We start from the raw sequence: 26856 nt of genomic DNA on the forward strand, positions 1-26856 counted from the left end.
ACAGGCAGCTATTCCCCGCCGCAGAGGGAGGCTTTGGAAGTATCAACAACAGACACTCAAAGACTGCAACATCACCTTTTCCTTGGAAAATATCGTGACATTCTTGGCGCTGGCACCCTTTTTCACTCAGCAGCCAAGAAATGTAAAAGTTTCCCTGAGGAGACCCAAAAATTGTCCGTGAGAGAGGCCACCAGGAGCCTCTATCCTAAAACCTGGCTCTGGGTAGAAGACACAGTTTTTGATTTCATTTTGCTTGCTTCCTTAAAGCAGAACCACTGGGGCTCAAAGCAGTCACGATTCCCTTGCCAGAGCTGCTGAAAGGTGAGATGCCTGGCACACGCAGAGGGGGAGTGGGAGCACACGCCGAAACACATCCAGCCTTTGGCTCTGCGCTTCCCAAGGCTAAGATCCTTCTAGGGTACAGATAAGCTCAGTCAGGCAAGCACAGAGTGTGCCCAGGCCTGCTGCTAAGACACCCTTGAAAAGAAGGGATACTTGAAAAACAGTCAGCTAATGTCTAAAGATTCCTGTTCATCCTATACCTTCTTGCTTTTTGGCATTAAATGCTGCAAGTGGTGTTTCAAGTGGCTCTTCTGATTTCAACTCTGCTTGGGATCTAACGCTGAACTTACACTGCAAAGCACTATCATCTCTGCCTCCCCCACCGCCAGCTGCACCAGTTGACCAAGGAGGTAAGACTTTACCGTCATCGCTGGTGTGGTGTTCAGCCGTAACGTCCTGAACCGAGTCTTCCGTGGAGGCTCTCTCTCCATGAGGACTTTCGCTGTAACAGAAGGAAAGAGACAGCGCTTTACTCTGGCAGAAATTGAGTTTCCTCATTTACAACAATTAAAGGTAACTAGGAACATCCATATGGGAAGCCAATACCTAGGTTCCACTGTGACAGACACTCCGCAGATGCATTTGTGCATACGGAAGTCAGTGTCTAAAAATCAAGCTAAATTCTTATTTGATCAAGCAAATCAAACATCTCTGTTAACCTTCTCGTGTGCTATCAGGGACGTCCAACTTCAGATCTTGTAACTTGGACATCTGGAGATGTTCAGAAGTCAGAGAGCAGTGGCACGTTGAGTCTAGATCCTCTCTGCCATGCCAGAATTATTCCCCAATGAGCTCATCAGATGAGTGGTGAGAAGGCTGCCACTTCCAGGGGGAAATTATTTCTCAATTCATAATGGTATTTCCAGGTCCGGGTTTGTCACCTCACTCCTTCCCTTTTATCACAATCGTAATTGTCCCATTCATTTCTCTGAACAGCTCCCATAGCTGGATTAATCACCTGGAATCTTTATTTGCAGAGCACCTAAACCAAGCGTACTCATTTGTGTTCTGCAGGAGGAAAAGCTTTGAAAGAATCAATAGGCAGCAAGTGGCGACCAAAGGTTATGTTTTCCTAAGAAGCTACATGAGCAGTTCCCTCGGGACAGGAGCAGAAAGGAAACTGGAAGAGGATCCGTCGCCTCTCCCAGGCAGCTCGGCAGAGCTGTTGCCAGCTGGCAGCGCTGCCGGCCTGCCCTGCCTGCTCGTCTGAAGAGAAAATAGTGCTCACTCCTCATCTTACCAGGCGCCAGTGCTGAAGAGAAAACGCTGCGCTCATCCGAAGCAATTTGTAATTCCCTTCCTGCAGCAATAACGTCATCCCTCGTTGGGATGAGCCCCTTGGCCTTGCAATGGTTAAAGCGATCGCGGATGTCAAGTGCCCTCCCTTCGGTAACCCGCCCCCCATACTCTTTTAAAGGAGAGAAAACAAGAAAAAGGAGAAAGGGTAAAGCGTTTGGGTAATTCTGGTGTCTCATTATGCTTTAATCCACACGCCACGAAGCTGCCTCACCAACTTCTGAGTCAGTACCTCAGGAATCAACCCTTCCCGTCCTTTGCAAAGCCCTTCTGCTACTTAATAAAGTTTACAGAAGGATCTGAAGCCAAACGGCGGTCCCAAGAGGAACACGGCATCGAGGGCTAGAGTTTCACGCAGACTGTGAAGTAATGTCGCGCACAGCCAATGCTAACGATCCAAATACCTCCAAGACCACGTGCCTCTTCCTATCCATGCCTCCAGCAGCACTTTCCACCAAAAAACCTGTCCTGGCTGCCGACTCCATCCCTGTCACGTGAGCCCCGGGATGCTGCAGCGGTTAGTGCCGGGCTTTCCCCCCGCGGGCTCCGAGAGCGCGAGCGGTATATACCGCCGGAGGAATGCAACGCAGGGTGAGCGGCTCTAAGCTGCCTTCTGCCCCGCCATGGTGTCACTTGCCTGCACGACGGCAGCACACAGGACTGGCCTCTCCCCAGCCTCTCCTCGTGCCGTCTCAGATGGACAGACAGACGCAGCATACTCCCAGCCTCGCCTCGAAGGCGGTATTTCCCAGATGCCTGCAGTGCAGCCCCGAATCTGTCACGCTCTACCCTCCTCTGCCCCCGGTGAGCCATTCCAAGGCTCCCGCCGACGGAAGGCGAGTGCCGCTCGCAGCGAGAGCACAGGCACGGGGGTGCAGAGCACGTGAGCCGTGGCGCCGAGCCCGGGCAGCCTCCATGCCAAAGCACAGCCTGCGAGCTCCCCGGCATGGGCACCAGGACATACAAACGTAGCAGGCTCCATCCCCTGAGGAACCAGCCCAACAGCAAGGATCCCCTCTGCTGCTCGTACGTGTTGTGCAAGGAGCCCTGTGGGCAGTAACGAAGTACCATCTAAATGCCAGGGATACGAGGAGGCTGGAATGGGAACCAGGTGCTTCTTCCTGACCGTAAGCAGCCTCCCCCGCTTGCCTCCACCCTTCTCTCTTACTAGGGTCTCAGGTCAGGGTGGTTCGGAAGGGCAGCAAAATAAAAACAAATGCCTTCAGCAAATCGGTATCACCTTCCAGGACATTTTGCCTCCTGCGTGAAGCATCCCCCGCACCTCAGAGCGTGCTGAATGGTTCACATCTTTATTCCCCTCGCCTTAAGGGACAAAACCTCCTGTCAAAGTTAATGTGTCTCTTGAAGGTCACAAAGATTCTGAGATTTCTTTTTTCCCCTCTACAATCCTTTCACGTATTAACATCAGCTAAAAACATCAGAGCGAAGGGTAAGCTAACAGAATTTCCAAAAGAGGCTCTGGCAAGGCTTCTGCGTACAGCAGTTAGTACAGAGGAGCCTGTACGGGGAGCGGGCTGATGGTTACAGCGATTCTGAACCACGTCAGGCAAACAAGGCGAGCTCTGTCACCAGAGTGACTTCATTTCAAAAATGTATTTATTCTAGTATATGAAAATAATAATTTGCATTCCTGGGACACTGGAGGAGAGAAGGAAGGAGGGGGAGAAGCAGGTCACAATTTAACATTCCTCATTTTCGGAGGGAGAGATCAGCTTGGCCAGTAGGAAAGAAAACACCTCCTTTCCTTCCCCCACTCCCCAACCTTCCACCCCAGATGACAAGAGCCGCTCTGGCTGAATTGTTTCCAGATGTGGCTTTCAGACTGCACACCCGGCCGGGCCTCCTGAGCTTTAAGCTGGATGAAAATGGTGATTTTGCATTCCTCCCTCTTCCCTCCCCCACCAGCAGTGCTGCCCTGAAAATTAAACCATGCCACAGCTTTCTAGGTTCAGTTGCAAGTGACCTCCTGTGTGTCTGAAGCAAAGGCACTCAAGACAAGCAGAAAAAAATAAGGCAAAAGCAGGAGAAAAAAGAAGGAAAGTGATTGATTTGGCAGCCGCCATACCAGAACATCCAAGAAAATCCCTACACAACCTTGCCCTTCAAGATAAATGACAACTGAATAGCCACTTTCTACCAGCTTATTTCACGTTGGTGACTCTCCAGAGACACCAGAGCCATCTTCTCTTCCATAAAACAGATTTTTGGAAGACTGAGCCAGATGCTCGAATCCAGAATCAGACCGTGCAGAAGGCGCGATGGTAGCACGCTAATCTGTAAATAAATATCCACCCATTCCTTTTCTCCTCAGTGGTATCTATCCTACCAGTAATCCTCGGTGTTGCCACCTCTGCTGTAGACTGGACCCTCCAGCTCCCGTGGTCCTGGGAAGATGTTCTCATGTTGGATGATGATGGTTTTGATCAATTCATTGACGTGAGCTTGGCAAGAGACTTGATCGTGACCTTCGGGCACAGACATCAGCGTTGGCCCAAAGCAGATGGCTAAGTTGTAGGGATCCATCATGTTCTCTTCGCTGAACTGAGACAAACTGCAAAAGACAGGAGTGGGGAGGAGGGTTAACAGCAGAAATCACCATCATCATCGCCTGCTGGAGAGCACACATTGCAGCTGGGATGGTTTGCTTTGGACTTCCTGCTGTTTAAAGCCGATCAGCTGGGACACGAACCTTCTGGGTCCACGTAAAGAGTGAGATGCTGATGGCATTTACACAGAAATAGAACCGAAGCCCCAGAGGGACTTTGAAAGCTCGAGACTATGCAAAAGTACTGGGTGCTGACTTTACAAGGGGAGGACATTTGTCCTTAATCTTCAATTCTTCTCTATTATTGTTGTCCACAGCCCCACACTCAATACCACAGCTCTATCGGGTCCTCTCTACCTAAACGCACATCATCAAGCGTGCCGAGCGTTACAACCTTTCTCCAAGGCCCAGGAGCTTCTCAAGTGGGCCTTTTTCAGAACTCCTCTTCAGGATTTCCCAGCAAATCTGAACCTTCCAGTTTCTATATGGTGCCTATTGTTTTAAAACACAATGTCTACCTGACTAAATTTTGTCCCAAACCTACAATTTATGCCTTTCAGGTAACAATTAAAGATGCAACAGAATAAAATTCCAATACAATTCCCCTTGAAAGTCTTTGTTTTCTAGATCAATACTTAGAATCATTAAAAACTACGGAGACTGGAAAGTCACACATTTCAGAGACTCCAGGAGTGCCATCAGTGAAACAAACCCCCTTGCTTTCCTAAGAGAAATAACCACTAGAATATATGATAGGTATAGTAAATGTCTGCTCCATTTTAATGCCTTTTTTTTTTTTTTTTAAGAAAAACCCCAAACCCTAACACTGTCTCATTTTAATGTAAGGAATGAGATGTTCATCAGAAGTAGTTGATGAACCAGAGCTTTACAAAAGCAGACAGGTCAGTGTACTGCCTCACACTTCTCTTTCACCTAAATGGTGTTCAAAGGGCTTTGACAACGTTTATGTGACCTTCTGGCTTGGACATTTTTCCTTTAGGCTACCTCAGGCGTCAAGGCCACGTTACTGGAGAAAACTATTGACTCCTTGCTGCCACACCATCCTATGAACCGACGCTGTGTAAAAGAAACATACTCCCCCTCCGCACTCACTCTGCTTAGCACATTGTGCTCTGGCTGGCGTGGAACCCAGTTTCTGACTCTTTCATGTAACTTTTTGCTTGGATTACTAGCACCTTATTCACTTGAATTTCTGCAACTCCTTTGCGACTGCGCTTGTATCATCGGGATGAATTTTGGTAGGGCTGATGCAACGGCAAGCTACTGCGGCCTGTGTGCCTTCGAGTGTGGCTCAGATCACCCGCAGCAATGTTAAGGCTGGTTCTGCCATTCACCACGTTTATTCCAAGTCCTACAGCAGGGCCGTGGTGTTCTTGGGGATACTCACTGATTGAGGAATGCAAAGAGGTATCTCATGATGATCAGAGTGGTCTTCGGCAGGTTCAGAAGCACCTTCCGGACGTGGAGCGCTCTCTCTTGTAAATTATCCATTGCTGAAAGGAAGAAAGAGCACACAGCGTCATCACCATCCTCACAGCTTGCCACCGAGCCCACATGCAACCAGTGTGCTACCATGGCTCCTGTGGAGACTATCAGAAGGGCAGCCAGCAGAGCAGCGGCAGCAAGAGGAAGGAAGGGCCTGCCGTTTTTCCGGATGCTCCAGCGCTGCCTGGCATGGGAACGCAGAGGCTGCAGAACCTGCTGGCAAAGCCTTTGACAAGGAAGGTCCCTGAACACGTGAAACTTCGCTGCGAGTTCCTTCCTAGCGTGGGAGCACTGGATGTCATCTGTTTCAATAGTTCTGGCACAATAGCTCATTCAAGTTAGCTGAGAAAGGTGGGTGTTTAAAAAAGAACTTGTATAACACTCAAAGGAAAATTAGCATAGTTAAAGGGTGAGGCAAAAAGCTCTGTGTGCAGCAGCCTGCTGAGAAATCAGTGGGCAGCATAAATCATCTCGGAAGGGAGAACTTATTTGGAAGCAGATTTTTCTTTTCATATAATGTGAATTCAACTCTGTAAATGCATTTATCAGGAGAAGAAAACCACAAGGCTTTTTACAGATGCAGTTATCTTTTGCTTTACTTCAGAGGCTGCCACCACAACGCCTGTTTCACTACTTGGACAACAGACTCACTCTTGGATTCTGAAGGACTCTGCAATAGTCAGGGCATTTAAAATGAGGTTGTTCACATACCAAATACAAAAACAACCCTCTGCCCACCAGAAACACCTTGAGAAACCATCAAAAATGTTAACAACTGGACTGTGACTGCCCTCATGACTGAGAGGCTTCAACAGGAGTCAACAGATGGCTGCTCTGGTTATGAAGCTCAGAGGAGTATGACTGCTACCGTGGCAGCTAAAGGGAGCAGGCAGCGTGTAGCTGCCGACGCAGGGAAAGCAGCCCGGGCAAGAAGCCCTGTCCCTGAGACAGCATTTCTGACACATCCTGATGAGAGGTCTGAAAGATTATTTTTCAGAAGTGGAGGTTTTTGGTTTATTCTGTTTCAAACAAATCCTGTCACGAAGCACTGTCTCAGAAAAATCCATGATAGTCCTTAGAATCTATTAATTTCTCTCTCCTTGCTCATTCATAAAAAAATTGCCATCAGAATAAGGATGGTGGTAACCAGGGAAATGCCCAGACTCTGCTAACAGAGACGAGGATACCAGTGCAACACAAACCCAACCAAAGTAAGCATAAAAGGATTATTTTGAAGCCAGGAAAAAGGGGACAGGAAAGAGAGGAAACTGGAAGATGAGATTGGAAAAATTAATTCTATTTCTTTTCAGATCTTCATATACTTACTGACACAAGCAATCAGATCATGAAAGATATCCTTGGGGAAGAGAGGGTGCTCCAACCCTCGAAAATAGAGCTTCAGAACTCCTGCTATTGAATCCATGTCATGGTCATTCTGGTCCCCAGCCAACGGATCTTCCCCTTCACAACAAGCAAAGAAAAACAGGCAAGAACAATCACAATACTGGAGAAAATCAGACTGGAAGGATGTATCTCAGCTGGAGAAAAGGATTTAGGCAGCACGAATCCCACCTACTCCAACTGCACTACACCCAGTGTTTGGTAGGGATCTCTCCCGTGCACTGCCGTGGGGAAGGGAAGCCTCTGACAGCAATCCCAGGAGACCTGGGACACCTTTCTGTCAGGCAGACTGCAGTGACACCCGAGCGCCTGGCTCACACCCGCGGAGGGTGGTGTGGAGCGGCAGCAACGCTTCCAGGCTCTGCGCTCCAGAGATTCTGGTAGGGTGTGAACTTCACAGATCCACCGCGGAGGTGAACAGTACGTGAGTCCAGGAGTGGGTCTTTATGCCAACTCACAGCTGGAGCTAGTGTGGAGGAGGCCCTGAGCATCGTGCACTTGGCTCAGCAGGATGCGGACACCTCCTCTTGAATCGGCCGGGGGAGGTGTGTGTTTCTGGGACAGTTTGTCACTGCGGATATCCCACAGTTTGTCTGCATTACAAAGGAAAAGATGCCCACTTGAGGAGTTTTTCCCTAGGGAAAACTCCCTATCAGACATAATTAGATTTGATGATGGGGCAATCCTCAGATTGAAGCTATATATATCCATTATGTGACTGAAATTACCAAAGCTTGCCTATTACCTTAATAGCACACAGGATAATAAATGGGCCACTACAAACCGGGGCATTACCCTTGATATTAACTGCCACCAAGGGTTCTGGATGAAGTAATAAACTGCAGAGACGTTATTGTTAACTTTGTCAGTTCTGTATATCATACGCCTTGCACAGACAAGGGAGCTGACACGATAAAAAGAAATCGCCTTTTTATTTCTGCATGTTAGTGCTGGAACAGGTGGCTATTCTCCCAAGATGACTGCTTTTTCCTTTACTTAAATAAACAGGTCTTTTATTCAAGCCTTTACCTGCAGCCTATAATACACATTTCTGCTTCCTCTGTTCCTGAGGATTTGAATTCTCAGGTAGAGGAGATGAACGCAGGTGAAATTAGATGCCATGTTTCATACGTGCTGTCCATGAAACTCCTCTCTTCCCCAGAGAAAAATAAACTTGCTGTGCCTAAGCAATCACTGCTCATCCCTTCCAACAGCAAGCACAGGATCACGCTAACTGTAGTCTTTTAGGGTGAGATATTCAGGGAATGAACACGAGCCCTGTTGTCCCCAGTGACCCAAGCAGGACCGGGGAGACAGGCTGCAAGGGCTGCCTGAAGAGCGAGCTCTTCTGAACCTGCTCTGCCAGGGAGAGCAGCCCGGCTAGGAGCTGATGAGTCAGGAGGCTCCCAGCCATTCGTTGCCTTTGTACGGAATGGTTCTTCACACAGAAAATCAAATCTATTAAAAGCTATGTCAAGTTAACAGTGTCTTGAAATTTACTCTCTCACTCGCCGATATTCAGATCAAATGTAGCCAAGCTGTGCCTCGAGAACATGGGAAACGGAATTTCACCCTCTAGCAGCCAGCCTGTTCACAAAGGGCTAGGGGAGAGGCTAGGGAAATGCAGTGACACCCAGCAGCGAAGATCTCCATATCCTTTAGTGTTACAAAGGATCAGCACACTCTCAGACATGAGAGAAGACTGAATTCAGAATATTTATTACGCGGACGCTCCGCAAGACAAAGCGCAACGCCACGCCTTGAGCGATCGAGGTTAACCAGCACTTCAAGAGCATTTGGGCTAAACTCACTTAGGAAGCAAAAACCAAAGGGTAGCAAGCTGCGTTCAAAACGTGCCATTTCAGACAGTTAAACAAATTAATACATTTGGGAATAGTTTCCAAGATCTTCCTTACCTCTCTCAAATGCATTTTTTATGTCATTTACTTCAACTTGTGACCCAGACACTCTGAATATCCCTTCATGCTGCAAACCTGCAAGACAAGAGAGGTTGATAACAATGAGATAAGATAAGCTGGCCCCTTCATCAGCTACTGCCCATATGATAAAGGAAATATAAGCAACACAGGCAGAAGTACGATGTTTTAAATGCCTTGTAAGTCCAGGCACATACGGAATATGTGAAACCAGGACTCAGCACTGCAGAGAAAACACATTAACCCTTCTTCATAAACTGTCAGAGTAACTGGGTTGTAACAGCCACGCACGTTATCTTTTACTCTGAAGGATCCCCAAAGGATTTTACAACCCAGAGAAAGTCATAAACTAACGGTATATCAGCCAGAAGTGAAATACGGCAAACTACAGGAGGAAGCAGTTTATTTTGCAAGAGCGATACTGCAAAGGCCCGGAGCAAATCAGCCAATTGAAACGGAAGCATTTAATTACCCCAGCATGACCCACACCAGGGTTTTCGGATAGTCTTTAAGATGTCCTTGCTAAAGCATAAGAATTAGCAACGTCATTAAACCAATTATCAAGTTGGTGAGATGTTCCAACGCGTCACCGTCGCGACTGTTTCGTTGGTACATGTGATGAGCAACAACCGCTACAAATCAAGTAACGAGCAAAGCACACGCCTCACGTGGGGAAGTCAACTCCCATTCACCCAAGCCTTTCTGAAACAGGGAATGCTGCAACGTCTTGGCTTTACTCCTAATAACGGCTATAAATTAATAAGCTCCTGAAGGCACCTGCGGCCTCTTCCTCTCAGTGTCTGCGGCCGTTTTCATCCCAGGGCAATGAAACCTTTGCGGTACGTGGCTGTGACACACAGCTAAGAGCAACGCAAAGAAACCATCCCAAGTGCAGAGAAACAAGAATGAACGTGACATTCATCCCACACCTACGCAGCAAAACATTTAGAAATGTCAGGCTACCTCCAACAAAATTCATTTCCGCACTGTAAGTGCGTCAGCTCTGTCGTTTCTTCTGCCTAAAGTGGAATTTGTGTACAAAAGCGCATTCCTGAACTCTACCTGTAAGGCCACGATCTGACATTCAAAGCAAGAATCAGCTGAGTTTGCTGGAAAATCTCCCTGTTGGGGATCTAAGCTGAGCCAGGAGTATCAATCTAAACCGTAAAATCTCCTGATGGCCCCAGTTTGGTTAGCACGGCAATGTGGTTGTAATGATTTTTTCCAGCAAATATCCAAGTATGGCCTTAATGAAGGATTACAGCCCTTGGCTCTTCCAAGTGATGATGAGAATGGGACTCTAGATTATAGTTTCTAAAATGGTAATTAAACAAGGAAAATGAAACAGGACCTATCATTTCGCTCTGTGTCTTGGTTAATGAAGATAAATTCTACCTCTTTCTACATATGCTAATTAACAGCTGTTTCAAATGTTACTAACAAGTGATATCACTTAAAAACGAAAACAAATTACAATAAACATAAAAATATTTTACAGTGTTCAGTGCCGTGAAGTTAACCTTCGAAACTGGTACAAATCATCTCACTGAGGCAATCGCTAAGCGATTATTCACTACTTGACCTCCCCCATTCAAACACTTTGAGTATTCCTCCTCCTCTAGGAAGGGCGTGATTATTGTTGGTGAAGGCCACACTTCAGGCCTGAAAGCAAGGTTGAGTGGAGGTGAGGTATCTAAGGATACCTAAGCGGTATCTAAGGAGAGGAACCTTATTTTACAAGAAACAAAGGGATATTGTTGAAAGAACAACATTTGCAGTGTCAGTTATTTGCAATAACCATTTGGAAATGCGATCACACACATAGTAGAATCACAGAACAGTTTGGGTTGGAAGGGACCTTAAAGATCAGCCAGTTCCAACCCCCCTGCCACGGGCAGGGACATCTTCCATAGACCAGGTTGCTCCAAGCCTCATCCAGCCTGGCCTTGGACACTCCCAGGGATGGGGCATCCACAGCTTCTCTGGGCAACCTGTCCCAGTGCCTCCCCACCCTCTGCGGGAAGAATTCCTTCCTGATATCTAATCTAAACCTCCCCACTTTCAATTTAAAGCCGTTACCCCTTGTCCTGTCACTACAGACCCTTGTAAAAAGTCCCCCCCAGCTTCCTTGTAGCCCCTTCAGGTACTACAAAGTGCTATAAGGTCTCCCCGGAGCCTTCCCTTCTCCAAGCTGAACACCCCAACTCTCCCAGCCTGTCCCCATGGCAGAGGGGCTCCAGCCCTCGGAGCATCTCCGTGGCCTCCTCTGGACCAGCTGTACAGCCAACAAGTCAGGGATGGTTTCCTTATAATGCCGTCTCCAGGATTCCTCTGCACAAGTGCCATGTCCCGAGCTACTGTGAATATTTTTCAGAAGGCTTCCGCATCACTGCTCCTTTTAAGGAAATATCTGAGGGTACCTTTTGCCCACCAACTCACCGTGTCTGCTAATGAAGCGTATGCAGCTCTCCACGACCAGGGGAATGGCTTGTGAGGAATCCTGCGTAAGGAGAAATGTAAACAAGAGTATCGTCAGAATGCAAAGTGATGGTAACAGGAGGATGGGGGATGGGGATGGCACACATCAAAAAAAAAGGAAAACAAATTTCTCATCTCATCTGCCATGTTCTGCTTCCACACAATTCCAGGTGTGTTCAGTTTCTGGACTGACCAAACACCCCAAATGTGAGTGATGCCAGGATCGCATCCATCTCCTGCTATCCTGTCACAAACATTTAAACCAGCCCATCGGTACCCTACGGCCAGAGTCCACTGAGCAAGGTGCACTATACTGGCACCCGCTCACAGAGAGCGCCGCCTTCGGTCCAAACACCGTAAAACCTTCTAGATGGCCAGTTTCCAGCTTAATCAACATTAACTGAGCCTTCAGTATGGAAACAAGCCTTTACACTTCCCCAGTCTCTGCTTCCTAGCATCCCAGGTTACTTTTCAGGCAACGGAATTCCTGCGGTGTTTGCAGTTTTTCATCCCATTTTGGGGAGCAGCAACCAAGCAACAGAAGGGCTGCAGTTGGCTTAAGGTCAGATGCCAGTGGTTAACATTACCGTGTGATTAAAACTTCCACCTTTCTGCTTATGCAGAGCCTCTTCTGCCGTAGCTTTGGACAGCTCTAATTTATATCAAAACACTCATTTGTTAGGATGCTGCAGTACCGGCGTTCCAATCGGCTCAAAAGGATGAGTCCTCTGCTCAAAAATACATATAAAACCCCCCAGTTCAACCACTTTCCCAACTTGCTTAGGTTTAATGCTTTTTGTTTTATTGGCATGTCATAGATCTTAGTCATATAGTGACAATTAATAATTTCTCTGCTAATACCCATAGCCAGTTAGACCCAGTTTTCTATACGCCGTACACAACGCCACCGCCCAATTAAGAATACTTCACGAGCCAGCCTGCCAACTGGCCCCTGAGGACAGGCTTTATTAATGATCAGCCAGCCAGCATTATAACCCCTAGACTTATTTTGGGGTTGGACAGGAAGAACCCACAGCAAAGCACATATTTGGGTCCCCAGCAGAGATGGAAACTCTCCGAGCAGTTATGTTTTAAACTGTTAGGTCACAATCAAAAAAACCCTCTTAAATCCCTGAGCAAGTGATTGCATGTAGGTTACTGCGAGCTGCGGATTCAGTGTTTGCAGGCACATTAATTATTAATTTAGGTTTCCAAATCAGAGATATTAGGTTTCCAAATCAGCTCTACTCGAGTCAGAATATGTTTCTGAGACACCTCAAAAACTACTTGTGAAAATGGGAATCAAGACACACGCCCACACTTTCAGCACAGAAAAGGACCATTTTCAGAGCATAAATAAAGGAACAATTAAGCTCAGAAAATGAAAAAGGTTTGACTCTGCACTTTAAACCCAAAACCTGCTCACTTACTTAAATTTCCAGTATATAGGGATGCTAAAAACTACAAAGCAACACCCCAAGACAGACTGTATGAAATGGAATTCCAAGCCAAATTTTGTCTTTATAGTACCAACAATACTTTGTTGATACAAAAATATTTTTGTTTCTTCCCCTGTCTCAGAGGAACATATTTCAGCTCCAGCCAGGAAAACAAGACATGGCTGTTGTAAGTATTTATTACAAGACAGGAGCGAGCAGTTACTGGTTTAATAGCACTGCAGAGGGATACGAGTGGAAAATGAAGGGAAAGGGGACAAAGAAACAGCAGCATGAAACCCATAAACCGTGACCGTCCAGGCAGCTCAAGGCTGTTTGGCGTTTTTGGTTCCAGGTCTGTCAAAACACTGGGTAAAACTGTTCTTAAATTCTGTCAGAGAACACGAATCAAGGCTGTGGATCCCTGTTTTATCAATTTCTGTTGCTGAGTGAGCAGATACCAGTTCTGCTTAAATAAGACTGAAAAGGTCCATGTAAGAGGGAGGGAAGAAGGAAACCACTTCCCTGTTTCCCATCCATCCTCCCCTACAAGCACACACCTACTCCTGGTCCATTACTTCAGGAAATGTTTATTACCTGCTTCCTTATGGTAGAGCTGCGCCTGCCGCTGCGGAGAGCGGAACCGCCCGTTGGTGCAGGAGGGAAAAACAGAATAGAAGAGTCAGGATAATCCTCTACTATCATCATTCTCCTTCATTTGGTATTCCAACCACGTGTATTTTGGAGAAAGGAAGGAGCCAGATATACAAGTCAATCATAATGACTAAGTCTCATTCAATTTAGGGAACTTCAGAAAGATTTTAAGTGACTTTAAATCACTAAAATCCTGAAACAGACACGAGGGAGTCCGCTGCTTTGAGAAAAGATTACCCCTGACGTTTTAATTCCAACCAGATGGAAATCTGCTATACAGGGCTCCTTGTTCACGATGAAGTTTATTATAAACTACACGTAGCTGTTCTCTGAAAGAGCCGCTCTGTGGAGGGCAGAAGCAGGTGGGAGCACGCTAGTTCCTACCGTGCAGTTAACAGCGGCCATTGGGGAGGTTTATTACAGTTCCTGATAAGAATTCAAATAAATAAATAAAACAAACACCCTCAAACACCAGCACATGCTCCCCAGGCCAAGCCTTTTCAGTGTAAACCATGATGGTCTTTATGTTGGTAGACATTAACTGCAGAAAAATAGGAAAAAAAATCACGTTGTGCCAGGATTTTTTCCTTCAGAATTTATTACCGTGGTTTAAAATTCCTATAGTTTCTTGTAAAAATGAAGCATGAGAGATAATAGCAGAGAAGCCCTAATAATGTATCACTCAAGCCAATTCTCTGCTAGGGCAGATGGCTGCTGAATTATAAATAAGGTGATTAGAACTGTGATTTTTAAAAAGACTGTACAATGTGTTAATTCAGGGGAAATTCCTCTTATAAAAATCAAAAACATTGAGTGAAAAGAAGAGGAATCAGATTCCATGGGCTGTCACAGAGAAGAAGGTCTATTTTAAACTATTAGCAGTAATGATTCTTTGATATTTAAAATTGTTTCATGATGAATAATATTTTATTATTACAGATGTCAGGCTCTAATTAGGACCTGTCAGCTTTGCTTTGCTGTAAGGAATGTGAAAAGTAGTAATGACTCCAGGGCCGTAGTAATCACCTTCCTTTTGTTAACAAGGCAGGATGATGCACAGCCCCTACTCCAGCTCCTTGTGCCCGGCGGAGCCCCTCGAATCCATCAATTTGGAGATGGAGATTTGTTATGTTTTATAAAAACCCCATCAGGAGAAGCTTAGTTATGGTTCTGTGATTGGTCCTAATTACAAATGAAAAGTTGATTCTCCATGACCTCGGTACTGCGCGATCCAGCCCCACGGCAGAAAGCAGCAGCAGGATAAAGAGTTGTCCCGATTTACGTTACTCGGCCCCACACACCAACCACGTGGCTAAACCCTGCAGAGTCATGGGCTCATCTCTTGCAGAAATACAAATTCGTGTGTAAGAATATGAGTTTGAAGAATACTTCCCTGGGTGACAGTGCCAAACGAACCAGTTTCTCACACCCATCCCCTTCCCGATCTGCATTAAGTACATGGGGCTAAGAAAAAGGACAAGACCTCCACGGGGCCACCCTGCCAGCAGCCGCACGGTCACAACGGCAGCACCGGGTAGCACCAAGCCGGGAGAGGTGTTTCGGCAGGTGCTGCACCCAAAGAAACACTCCTTACTCAGCTGATCAGAGGTTACTCAACATACATGTAAGCTGTGCCCCTACCTCGCGCTGCCGTAGGTATTAGCGATGGTATTTAAAGGCATGTTAACTACCAGGAATTTGCTTATATTGAAAAAGATGTCCATTTAGCTACTAACAGACACATAGCCTGGGCTGGCAACTGACCCAGAATGACAGTGACTGATTTGCATCGGATTTGCCTTAAAAAATGATCCCTGGAGCCACACCTACCTGGCAAGGGAGCAGTCAGTCCGTTGACCTGTTGAGAAGACAAAGACTAACAGCATTAGAAGAGAGGAATGGTAAAATGCTTTCAACAGCTTTGTAAAGCTAGTTTTGGAAGGAGATGGGGGAGAAAAATCCATCAGAGAGGGAAAGGGCAGCTGTGGCTGCCTCCCCTGGAAGCGCTGCCACGGAGAGCATCGAAGCCCACCCCGGCCAGCACCGCTCTGCCGCCACCGACCAGGAAACGCAGCAAACAGCTCGGGCTGCCCAAGGACTGTGTCTTTGGAAAGTATTGTTTCTGAAAATTAGTTCCCTGTGCCTTTTAATTGTTGACTTCTGCTGCCAAAAAACTGGGCTTGTCAACCTTTCCCTCCCTCTTCCCAGGGGAATTGGTGGGGCGAGAGATTATGCAGCCACGCAGTAAGAGTGAAAACATTCACGGATTTGTTAGCCCACAGACGGAACGTGCCGGCATTAGGCTATTTTGGGAGGCAGACGTTTAATGCTATTTTCCACAAACATTTATAAAAACGTTCCATGAACTTGCAGGGAGTTTGCGAGGAAGCGGCCAAGCTAACGACTACCGCTAAGGCACCACGAGGAGCGAGAGAGACAGAAAACGAGCACTGCCTCGGGGAATTGTGCAGGCCAGATCTTTGGCTGGTATAGATCATCATCAGTGAAACCACACTGATTTACAACAGCTGAAAATCCACCTTCCCTACAGTCATCTTCCTGCTCCTGGGGAGAGGGAAGAATGAACGAGGGAAACGTCTAATTGCTGATGGCTGACAATTAGCTCAACACATCTCAATAGCCACTTTCCTCTCCCCACGTAAAGCCAAAACAGTGCATAATTTACATGAAAATGTTATTCTGAAGCAGAATTTCCAGCCATCTGTCCCACTTCCATCATAGAATATTCATATATATAAATTACATGGCTGTGGCAACATCAAGGGGCTCCTACATTAGGGTGACAAATGCGTACAGTAGGCAGGGACATAATTACTTGCAGATAGGAAGACTTGCTGCTATTTTTATAACTGGAACTTGTCATCTTCAGATTAAGGCAATTTGCAAGAGGACTAATAAATGTCACCTGAGGATGGGGCAAAGAAGAACAGAAATCCTAACAAACTCCAGCGTTTTCCAGGGACACGCAGCTGTACGCACATCTTTCCAGTAAAGCTTCTAACCGTGCTCTGGGGACTTGTGAAAGGAATTTTACTTGCCCCTTCCCCAGTGAAGTGACATTTTATGGATAGGTCTAGGCACAGTCCCCAGTTTGTACCATTAACCTGCTAATGTGGTTTTGGAGACATGTACCTCCTTTTGATCTCCCAGATGACAGTGATTTTTGTTTTTCAGCTCACCCTGACACACACTGGGTCCCTTCACAGAGTGACTAAAAAAGCTCTGATTTGCAAAGCAACCGCAAGAAAACAGAAGCAGCCTTTAAATCTACATAGCAATACAGAAATGGCATTTAATTTCCTCTTCCCCCCCAGCTCGAGATGGGTTCAAGGGGCAGGCAGGTTAAGGGGAAGCAGGGCTCGGTATGCTGAGGTCAGCTCTGATCCAGGAATGTGATTAGTCACAGGGGCAGCATGGGTGTCATTTGGAGATATTTAGAGGCAGAAGAAAAATACCCTGAGGACATGGATCTTTGGCTTCATCCACCCTTTCCACAGGGCAGCTGAAGAGACGGGCGACGTTAAATCATAAAGCACAGGACGACGGCAACGTCCTTTCCTTACCGACCTGTGGTTTGGGTCTGATCAACATGAAACTCTTAATTACTGCAGCAGCAAGTATTTTATTTTTATAGTGCATTTTTAAACTGGAAGCGAAGCACTTCAAAGACCACATGCTGTTTAAGTTTTCATTCAGAAGATTTGCACGCCATAAACCGTGGGGAGTCCGGTCAAGCTACGTATCAATACAGGAGCCTCGCTCCAGCATATAAACCCCAGAAGGGGTTGAGCCATTTTTTGACCTGACATTTAGACTGTTAAAACCTCCTCTGCAAATATGAGGCAGACTGGTTTCTATGGAAACATGGATGCATAGTTTAAGTGTGTTTGGCCAACAGGATTTGCCCATACCATGAAGGGAAAGAAATCTTCCTTTGTTCTAACGCTAACAGCACATGCATATTCAGTCCTTGCTGCTGCCCCCTGACTAATGCCCTCCAGATAGGCAACTTACTTCACACGCTCTGAAATTCATTGGTTAATTCCCCTAATAAAAGCCGTGCTCACACCCGTTAGCCTGGTCTGGATTGATCACTGAGAAGCAGCTAAGCTGCCATGCCAGTGCAACTTCTGACCAGCCTAACAAGGCAACACTCAGCTCGTCAGCAGAGTGGCAATCACAAGGTTCACCCCAAGACAGATTAAGCGAGAAGCAGAAGGTGTGTGTACAGGAGAGGACAGGATGAATGAGTGGGCATATGCTGCGTTTTAACAAATAAGCAGTGCACATTAGCGATCATTAAGCATTTTCTGTTCACCATTAATCCAGCAGCCATGTAGGTCACTCGCCTTCTCCAACAGAGAGGTCAGAAAAGTCAATTCATAAAACATGAGTGTGTCTACTTTGCATCAGCAATCCACAACCGTTACCCACAGTCAGCTACTAATTAAGTGCAACAGCCCGGCTAATAGCAGTGACGAGCGGGTCCCAGACTCACTTTCTCCCAGGGTCTTCTGAAGGAGGTCATGTTTGGCTTGGAGCTTTGTTATCAGGTTCCTGCCTTCCAGATACTCCTTCATTTTCTGTGAAAGTGGAAAAAAACCAAGATCATGAGCAGACAATTAATTTCTTTGATTGCATCTTTAGGATTCTGAGCTTAATGTGAAGTACAAAATCACACTGAAGTTTACAGTGTGAGGGATGAACCAACCCCTCCTGGTTTATAGTGTCTGGGCAATCCAGAAGCTCAGTCCGGACGTATCCGCAGCGCAATTCCTATTGTCTCGCTGTGGAATCAGCTGAATGTTTGGCATCTTTTAAGACATCTGAGAAGCTGTCATGCCTCTTCTCTCCAGACAGGAGAGAAATGGAAACGCACTTCCCTCGCGCGTCACAGGCGACTGAATGAGCAATCTGTTTTAACAAACTAAAAGGCTGCTACTGTGCTTATTCTCTCACTTAACCTCCCTCACCCCACTTCACTTGTCAAATAGTGCGCCTGCCTCCCCGCTGGATGACACACGGGGTTGCAGGGGGGAGCACGGGACAAAACAAATAAAGATATATTATTTAAGTCTAGATTTGTTCTCTCGGTGAAATATTGTACAATCACGCCGTTGTTTTTCCCCACTCCTTCCTGATTTTTCGCAGCTCTGCGAACGCTGGGTTTTCACAGCTCTTTCATCTCCTTGCAGTGCACCGCAGCGTTATTTATCTCCACCGTGCTGCGGCACATAAAATACCCTGCTGTAGAGTAGCTGTCCACATTGTAATCAGGACATGTTTACACTCAAAAATAAACAAATAGCACATAACTCTTCAAATATCACAGGCCACTCTTTAGAATAATGAGATATTTTCAAAGTTCACCCAGAAAGATGAACACAAAGACAGGATTTGCATTTAATAATGAAACATTCCAGTTGTCTTCAGCTTTCCCCAATTCTATCCACTTTCTTCCAGTTGTCCCAACTGCAAACCCTTAAGGTGAAAAACAGTGTTTTTAGCAATGAGAATGCCTGGCCCCTGCTTGCCCTACGCAGGTTGTAACAACGGCAGCCTCCACGTAAAATGTAAAGAACCAAGAAGCAACATACACACAGTATTGAGGGTGGGGTAACACTTCCAGGACCCCACAAAGTCTCCACCGTGGGCTCTGCAGCAGCAGCGTGGACCCCCACAACAAACAAAACTGGCTGAGCTGGGGCTTTAACGAACAGCCAGAAGTCTTGTGTTTTATGTCCCTTTGGGTTGACAAGACTGGAAGAAAAATTTCCCAAGAATTAACTACCTTTGGAGTGTCTCAGCACTTCCTGCTTCCTATACTGACACTTGGAGTTTTGGTGGTTGTTTTAGAAGAAAACAGGAAGCCTGGTGACCGTGGCAAAAAAGAAAAATTAACTGCATATTTTGGATTTTCCCTGTAGAATCTGCTCACCAAGCCCCAACTATGTATTTTGCTCAATCACTTAGATCTTTGCATCAAATTTTGACAGGAGAAAACATGAAGAGTATAAGCTGCAAAAATAGCCAGAGAATTTGAAGTGGGGATTTGAGGATAAATCTGGGAGGTGCCAAGCTCCCCGTCTCAAAGTCACGATCAGGCCAAGAGACACAAGGGCTAGAAGGCTCAGCTCCAAATAGCTCAAACAGAAGCTTAGAGATCAGCAAATCAACTTGATTTGGAAGAGAGTTCAGCTTCCCTTTGAAGCTGCTGTAAAAACTTAAGCTCAGCTCACTGGTGGCTGCGGCTCAGTGCGGGGCAGGGCCGGGGATGCGGCTGGCACTCGCAGATGCTCTGCCTTTGCGGCGCTGGCAGCGCTCAGATTAGGAACATCGCCTGCCCGCAGACGGGGACCAGGGGCTGTTTTAAAGGAGACAAAGAGAAGGTTCCTATCCCAGGCAGTATTTCATGTGTTCTTTCTATTTCCTCATGCCTAACATTCTGTACCCTGCCCGCTACCAGTACGCTTATGAAAAAATAAGTCATTTCAAAATAAGGCTCCAGGCTTTTTTTCAATGAATTACAAAGATCCCCTAGGCATTTGATTTCTGGTTTAATGAAAACAGTCAAAAAAAAAAATGATCAAACTACAGAACTCCTAAGGATTCCATTGCCGGCAGAGCACTGCTGGACTCAGGCTAAGTACAATCAGACACGAAGCAGCAGAAATGTCCCCCAGCCACTCCATCTCTGCACGGGCAGAATTAAAGAGCTGAAGGTCTGTTGTCAGGCAGAGATGGTGAGCATTTTGCACCTACCATCTCCCCAAACCCACCTAACTCTGACACCCTTGCTAAGCCCAGGTACAGGGCAGTTCTCAGGGAAAAGAGATTTTGTGCTTTTGAGGCTAGAGAGAAAAGCAGTTTCTGCCACTGTCCCACATCCTTAACTGTCCCCAGTCTGGAGAGCTCAGCAGTTTTCCTCCCTCCCTCGCCCCCCCCGGAACAGTTTCAAACAAGGCGCTCGATTGAGGGCGAATCAGACCCCCGCTCCCCTGCGAGCCGCCGAACGTGGGAACAGCGGCACATTGACACCACCAGCGGGACCTTTCTGTAGGGCTGATTAGCAGGGGAACCTCCTACAATACTCACCCATGTCTTAAGGGTTTGGTAATAATAAATTTACATGAATTTTTAAAGCACTTCACAGAATGTGCATTGTACTGGGTTTTAATCTTTTAGAGGAAAAAAAAAAACCCATTTCAAGTAAGAACTAAAATTATCCTGTTTCAGAGGTGAAAGAATCAAACCATTCATCCCCCATTCCTCAGGTAGGGCAGCGTGCCAGCTCTGTTACAGTCAGCAGTAGGATTTCAGCTCTGACAGGCATCCTCACGCTAGCTCCGATTTTGCCGGCTCCGGCAGCAGGAGTGCAGCCATGGCAGCAGCGTCCCCCAGGACACATCCCCACGTTTCAGCTCCCAGGTCACCGCTACTTCCTTGCTTTAGCTCCCTGCATGAGCTCCGTGCTAAGACCATCACCATTTCTATGCTTTTCAGCAGCACTGGGAAGTTTAAGCTTTTATTCCCAATACAAACCATCCCTCAAAGCCCTAACAACGGGGCCATCGTGGCACTGGTGTGCAAGGATATGCCTCCAGCGGAAATACAGCTTATGTCAGTGTAGAGATACTACAGTCAGCACGCCTTCGATTAAATTCCCACAGCACCATCCCAATATTTACCTAAGAGCTCTGCCTAGCTAGCAACGCAGTACGTGGAATTTCCAACCGGAGTTCCGCAGTAACAGAGTATTCTTTCAAATGAATATTTTTCTTTCAGTTCATATCCCTCAGCATTTAGTTATGAGGGGATTTAAAGCTCTTCTTGTGCACCACACTCTGTTTTATCCCCTGCACAAAGAATGCCTCGCCCACATTGCTACACAGCTCTGCCCTCGGCCTCAGTAACGCTCATCTGGGCCTCTTCCCATACACCACAAAAACTGCTCCTTAGAGAGTCAAAACCTGAAATCCTTATAAAGGATATTTATAAGTCTGGTCAACAGGTTTAGATTAGATATCAGGAAGGAGTTCTTTCTGCAGAGGGTGGGGAGGCACTGGGACAGGTTGCCCAGAGAAGCTGTGGATGCCCCATCCCTGGGAGTGTCCAAGGCCAGGCTGGATGAGGCTTGGAGCAACCTGGTCTAGTGGAAGGTGTCCCTGCCCATGGCAGGGGGGTTGGAACTAGATGATCTTTAAGGTCCCTTCCAACCCAACCTATTCTATGGTTCTGTGATTCTATTTCACCCACGTTGGGCAGGACATGACAGATCACACCTCTGCTTGCTGAGACGGCTCCACAGCCCTGCCAGGACCTCACTGCTCAGCAGCGGGAAACTAACACCACAAAACGGAAAAACATTACACCCAAATAACATCCTGGGTTCAGTCTCCTATTTGAATAGTCCCTCTCTAGAAAGAGAACAGTTAAAAATTATTTTTCTAGTTTCACAACCCCGGGCAGGGTGGTCAATCCCTTCTTCACTGAAGCAGTTTGTCCACTCACTCTTCTCAACAGCCAGCTTCACCTCCTACAAAGACTTTTAATCTGACTAAGCCAAGGCCTGACAGAAACCATCCTGCCAGCTAGTGCAACCTGAAGACTTCTAATCAGCAACGCCGTTCTTGGAAGAGGAAGATGCCCAAAGGAACAGCAAAGTAACCAGGGTAAGAGGTGTGATTTTTATCTGCTATTTGGAAATATTTTTAGAATGGAAGCGAATTCAACAGTTCAACATGAACCCAATTTAGGAAAACATACATAGTCTGGTATGAAACTCAGTGTAAAAAGCTCTCAGCATCTTGTAAAAACGCACTGACACAATTAAAAGCTTATGTGAGCCGAAATTGTAAGATGATAATAGCCAGAAATGAAAGAGTGATTTTCTTGAAAACTGATATTTACAAGCTTTACGGTCTCAGACAATTCCTTTTTAGATGCAGAAGAAATTAAATTTTACACAGTTTACCCACAGAGTAATTTTGCATCAAGAGAGGTATCCCAATATCTCTGTAAAGAATTCAAAGCACCCGTCTTTAAAACCCAACATGCTTACTCTGCTGGTCCAAAATCAATTACAGCGCGTTTTGGCAAGATGATAGCCTCATTTTGCACTCTCTTGTGAGTGTAATTCTAAATACGTTCTACGTGCTCATGCTGAAAATTAGCTCCTTACTGTGAAATAGAACTGCTCCGTCTCCTGCTGGTTGGCCCGTCTCTTGGCGATGCTCGGTTTGCTCATAAACGTTTCCGAGACCGTGGATTTAACAGACTCCATTGAGTTGCTGTACTGAAAGCAGTCAGAGACATCAAAGTCCTCTATCGTGACGATATCCTGGATCGTCTGGAGCGTAGCTTCCATAGTCTTCTTAACCTGTCCAGCAAGAACGAGAGTACGTAAGAAACGAAGCAAAGAACAGAGGTGGTAAGTACCCGGGTGCATTTTACTAATAAACAGACACTACTGGTTTCACATCCTGCGTGCCATAATTAACGTGTACAACACAAGTTTTCCTCATTAACAGCACAGTCCATATAAACTGCTGGCAGCACACAGACCTGCCAGGAGTAGGAAAACACCTGCAGTCTGGGATGACGAGGACACATAAGGAAATTTAACTTGAAAGCGAAGAGTGCTGGAACAAAGCTCTTAAAATTGTCTTCTCTAACTACATCTGCTGGGCATCAGGTATTAGATATCAGAAAAGGACTTTGCAGTACTCTACATTTTCACTGAAGGCCAGAATCAACTTCCTAGGCATAAAGGAGTTGTAAGTTTTCCCCAAGAAGAACTGAAAACACAGAGGTGCAGATTAGGTATTGCCCTCTTCCCAAACAGAGGCCATTGAGCTAGCTGTGTCTCATCTCAGATGACCAATTAAACATAAATCAGCTCTTACCTTAGGTTATGCAAATTCAGTCTTCACTGCAAAACATTATAATCCCCTTTTTCTATTAGTTACTCAAATACAACTTGTGCAACACAGCCAGCCCCATCACATTAAGGACGGGAAGAGATACATGTAGGTATTTTAAAGGATCCCCTCCCTGCAGTTTTCACGTCAAATCACACACCGCTGGCCTCAGTTGCCTTATTTGTCAATTTTACCACAATTTTCCATAAACGAGGATCACAGAAACTAGATTCTTCCTTAATTAGTCCCCACTCCCCCCTGGAAGTAGAAAAAGGGCTGTTGATTTTGGTTGTTCAGCTCACCTCCTCGTTTTCAATCTTAAGGGTAGACAATCTAGACTGCAATTGCTGGCACCTCTGCACTAACTCGCTCTGGACGGGCTGCTGGGCACATAGCTGCGACTCCTGGAAGAGAAACGGCACCGGTTTCAGAGGGCTAGGAAAAAAAACCCCACAGAATCAAGAACATTGCAAATAGTGCATTGTGTTATTATAAACAAACTTCCTCCAAAGTGCTTCGTTTTAGATCTTTATGGCCCTGGATTTCAACCAGTGGAAAAGGCCTGTGTTCTACCAAACTGCAGTTCACTCCCCGACTGTGTTGGAAAGCAAGTGAAGCAGAACATGAATATTAAAAGAGAACTAGAAAAAAAATAGCTCCTTTCAGTAACACAAGCTTCTCCTGAGTTCTGAAAGTCCTCTATGGCAGACACTGGGCTCATCACACCCTAAACCCTCAAGAAGTGAGTGCCTGTTGGCACATCAAGAGAAATTTGGGTCAATATACCATCCAGGTGTCCTGGGGTGGGAGTACGAGTGGCTGAGCTTGCTGTAGCATCCTGTACAGTACAGGAACAGGCACGATTCACTGTGTAATAAATCCAACAAAGTTGAAATAAAAAAGAGCAGGTTAGCGACCTGTCAAATATGCCAGAACCGTGGGCTTCCCAGCACTGTTCAGAGTCTTGTTTCACAGCACGAGGCAGCTTTGTAGTTCGGTATTTGGTTTGGTTTTAAAAGGAAAACATTGACCTCACTGCGTAAGGCTATTGTTTAAGGAGAGAAACTGGAGTTTTATCGCGACCAGCACATATTCAACCTGGTGTATCGCACCCAGGCTAACAGCTCGCATTTGTAAATGCTCACTCGGCCTCGAGGAGAGCCGAGATGAATGATTCAGTGAAAGTGAGCTGTTAGCTGAGTGACAGTCTGCAGGTCACTCTTCTTCTTCCCACAGTCTTACAGGATAAGACTGAAGCACAGAAAAACTGAGAAAGGTCATTTGCAGTCTGAGGGTTTCACGTAAGAGGGAAGAGACAAAGAGAAGCCTGAAGCAGCGACTCTAAGAGGCTGGCTGCAAGCGACCATCCGCACAGTTCTTCCTCAGCCTTCAGGAGGATAGTCTAGAAAGCCAACCAATTGACCTAAATTATTACAGTGTACATGTGTTCCCATTTAGATTTGTGAACCGGTTTCAGCTTGTGCTACTTTCAACAGTTCCCTGATGAGTAACCACATCTTGATAAACCTATAACAAGAGGGATTTTCATTGCCAAAAATGAAAGTCCTGCCTGCCTTGTCTCACAATGAAGATGCATAAAGCACCACCATAAACCATTTGTGCTCTACGATTACACACTCCAGTGCCTCAAAAACCTGCATTTAAGTCTAGCCTCTTGTTGTCCCTTCAAATCTCTACCCTGAGAGTCTGTCTCGGGGTGCAGAGGTTAATTGTGGCTTGAATGAGAGGTTAACACAGTGTTTCCTCTACAATTAGTATTGTACCTAATTAAGTAGTTTCATCTTCAGTAGCTTTGGTAATCAGAAAATGAGTCAGTTATATTCAGACATCTGTGCCATGAGCCTCTCCCTAATCTTCAACTCAGTCCCCTTTTCCCTTCCCAAAATAGAGCCAAACAGGTGGCCTCGTAGTGGGTCTCGCTACCAAAGACGAGGGAAGTAAACAGGCAAAGCTGCAAGTGTTTACAGAGCTAGAGCCGGAGCGGAATACGAACTGACCATGTCACCCATATGGGGCTGAAACTCGAACTTCATGGGGGGACAGAAGACATTGTTGTACATCTCCATCAGGCGCTGCTTATCACTGTTGGCATCCAGGTTCTCCACGGCGTTTTCGATGGCGTCCAGACCCTCGTGCTTTGACTGCTCCAGGTTCAGCTCAGCAGACAAGAATGTCCTGAGAGCTCTGTTGAGGCTAGCGTGGTATCCCAGGTCACAACACTGCTGGAAAGAGGCACACAATTCCATATGAATAAGTGAAGAAGTTCTGGAATGGAAGTGAAAATGTTTCCGAAGCTGAAAGTCATATAAATGGATAACGAGTCATGGATATTTTAGCATCTTCTGGGTACCAGAGCAGTCTCACATCTCCCACTGATCACAGAGGCATCTTTACTAGGGGTCCTCGGAGTTGGCCCGAACAGTATTCTCAACTTCTAATCCCAATCAACATCATGTTGTAATTAGTCTCCAAGACAAGTACAGCTTAAACAATTACACCACATTGCAGAGTTCTCACAGAGTAGTAGAGAGTTCATTTCATGCTGTTAAAAAACCAAAAAGTAACCTAGAAGGGGGTATGTTCAGTCTATTTCTTTAGATTCTAACCTTACTTTCAGGGCACTGATTCCCACTGAAAACACTCCAAAAATCCTTAAATAAAATTAGTCAGAGTAAAACAATGCACTAAAATACTACCCGGAAAAAACGAGACGCAGGATTTGGATCATCTGCATTTAAATTATTCCACCCAAGACACAGAAAACTGCTTAATCCATTATACTGCAGGAAGCAAGAACACGACCTGTGCATCAGAGGCAGAAAGAACAGGCATCCAAAAAGCAAGCAGCGGCCAGTTGGGATGACTTCATTGCTGGGGTGAAACAGAAGAGCAAGAAAAAAAAAAACCCACACCACTTTCAAGCAGAAAGTGGTCATGGTCAAGAATTTCCTGGCTATTCCCGACACCAGGATGATGTCACTGGAAGACAATCAAGCAGCTTCATCTCCCCCATGGCTGAGCAGCCAAGTCTTAATGTTTCTGAAGGGAGAATGGCGCTTTTCATTAGCTGATCAGAAACAGCCTGAATTTTTCAGACATCTAATAAAGTGAGCGAGAAAGGAACCCACCTTCTTGGAATTACTAGCAAGATTACATACGCCAGGAGCACATCCAAAAAGAAAGAGACCATCTGCCTGATTGCTGTGCTGCTCTGTAAGCAAAATTCACATGAAATCTCCTCCTCACCCATCATTTGGGTCTCATCACTGTCATTGTGT

The 26856-nt window shown here is 46.1% G+C and overlaps 1 protein-coding gene across 1 annotated transcript in view; it reads right to left on the minus strand.

Annotated features, from left to right (window-relative positions):
* The window catches only part of SRGAP2 (SLIT-ROBO Rho GTPase activating protein 2), a gene marked incomplete at its 5' end in the record, with an annotated part of 35603 nt that extends 9803 nt beyond the window's left edge, over nt 1-25800 (minus strand). Inside the window, 12 exons of the mRNA XM_010150644.1 lie at nt 705-784; nt 3986-4210; nt 5613-5718; nt 7037-7171; nt 9028-9105; nt 11488-11548; nt 13560-13590; nt 15447-15474; nt 18136-18220; nt 22819-23016; nt 23860-23961; nt 25576-25800. Coding sequence (XP_010148946.1) covers nt 705-784; nt 3986-4210; nt 5613-5718; nt 7037-7171; nt 9028-9105; nt 11488-11548; nt 13560-13590; nt 15447-15474; nt 18136-18220; nt 22819-23016; nt 23860-23961; nt 25576-25800 — 1354 coding nt within the window. The remainder of the gene's footprint in view (nt 1-704; nt 785-3985; nt 4211-5612; nt 5719-7036; nt 7172-9027; nt 9106-11487; nt 11549-13559; nt 13591-15446; nt 15475-18135; nt 18221-22818; nt 23017-23859; nt 23962-25575) is intronic.
* Nucleotides 25801-26856: the final 1056 nt, after the last annotated feature.

Source organism: Eurypyga helias, unplaced genomic scaffold, assembly GCF_000690775.1.
Source record: "Eurypyga helias isolate BGI_N326 unplaced genomic scaffold, ASM69077v1 scaffold21374, whole genome shotgun sequence".
Taxonomy (NCBI): Eukaryota; Metazoa; Chordata; class Aves; order Eurypygiformes; family Eurypygidae; genus Eurypyga; species Eurypyga helias.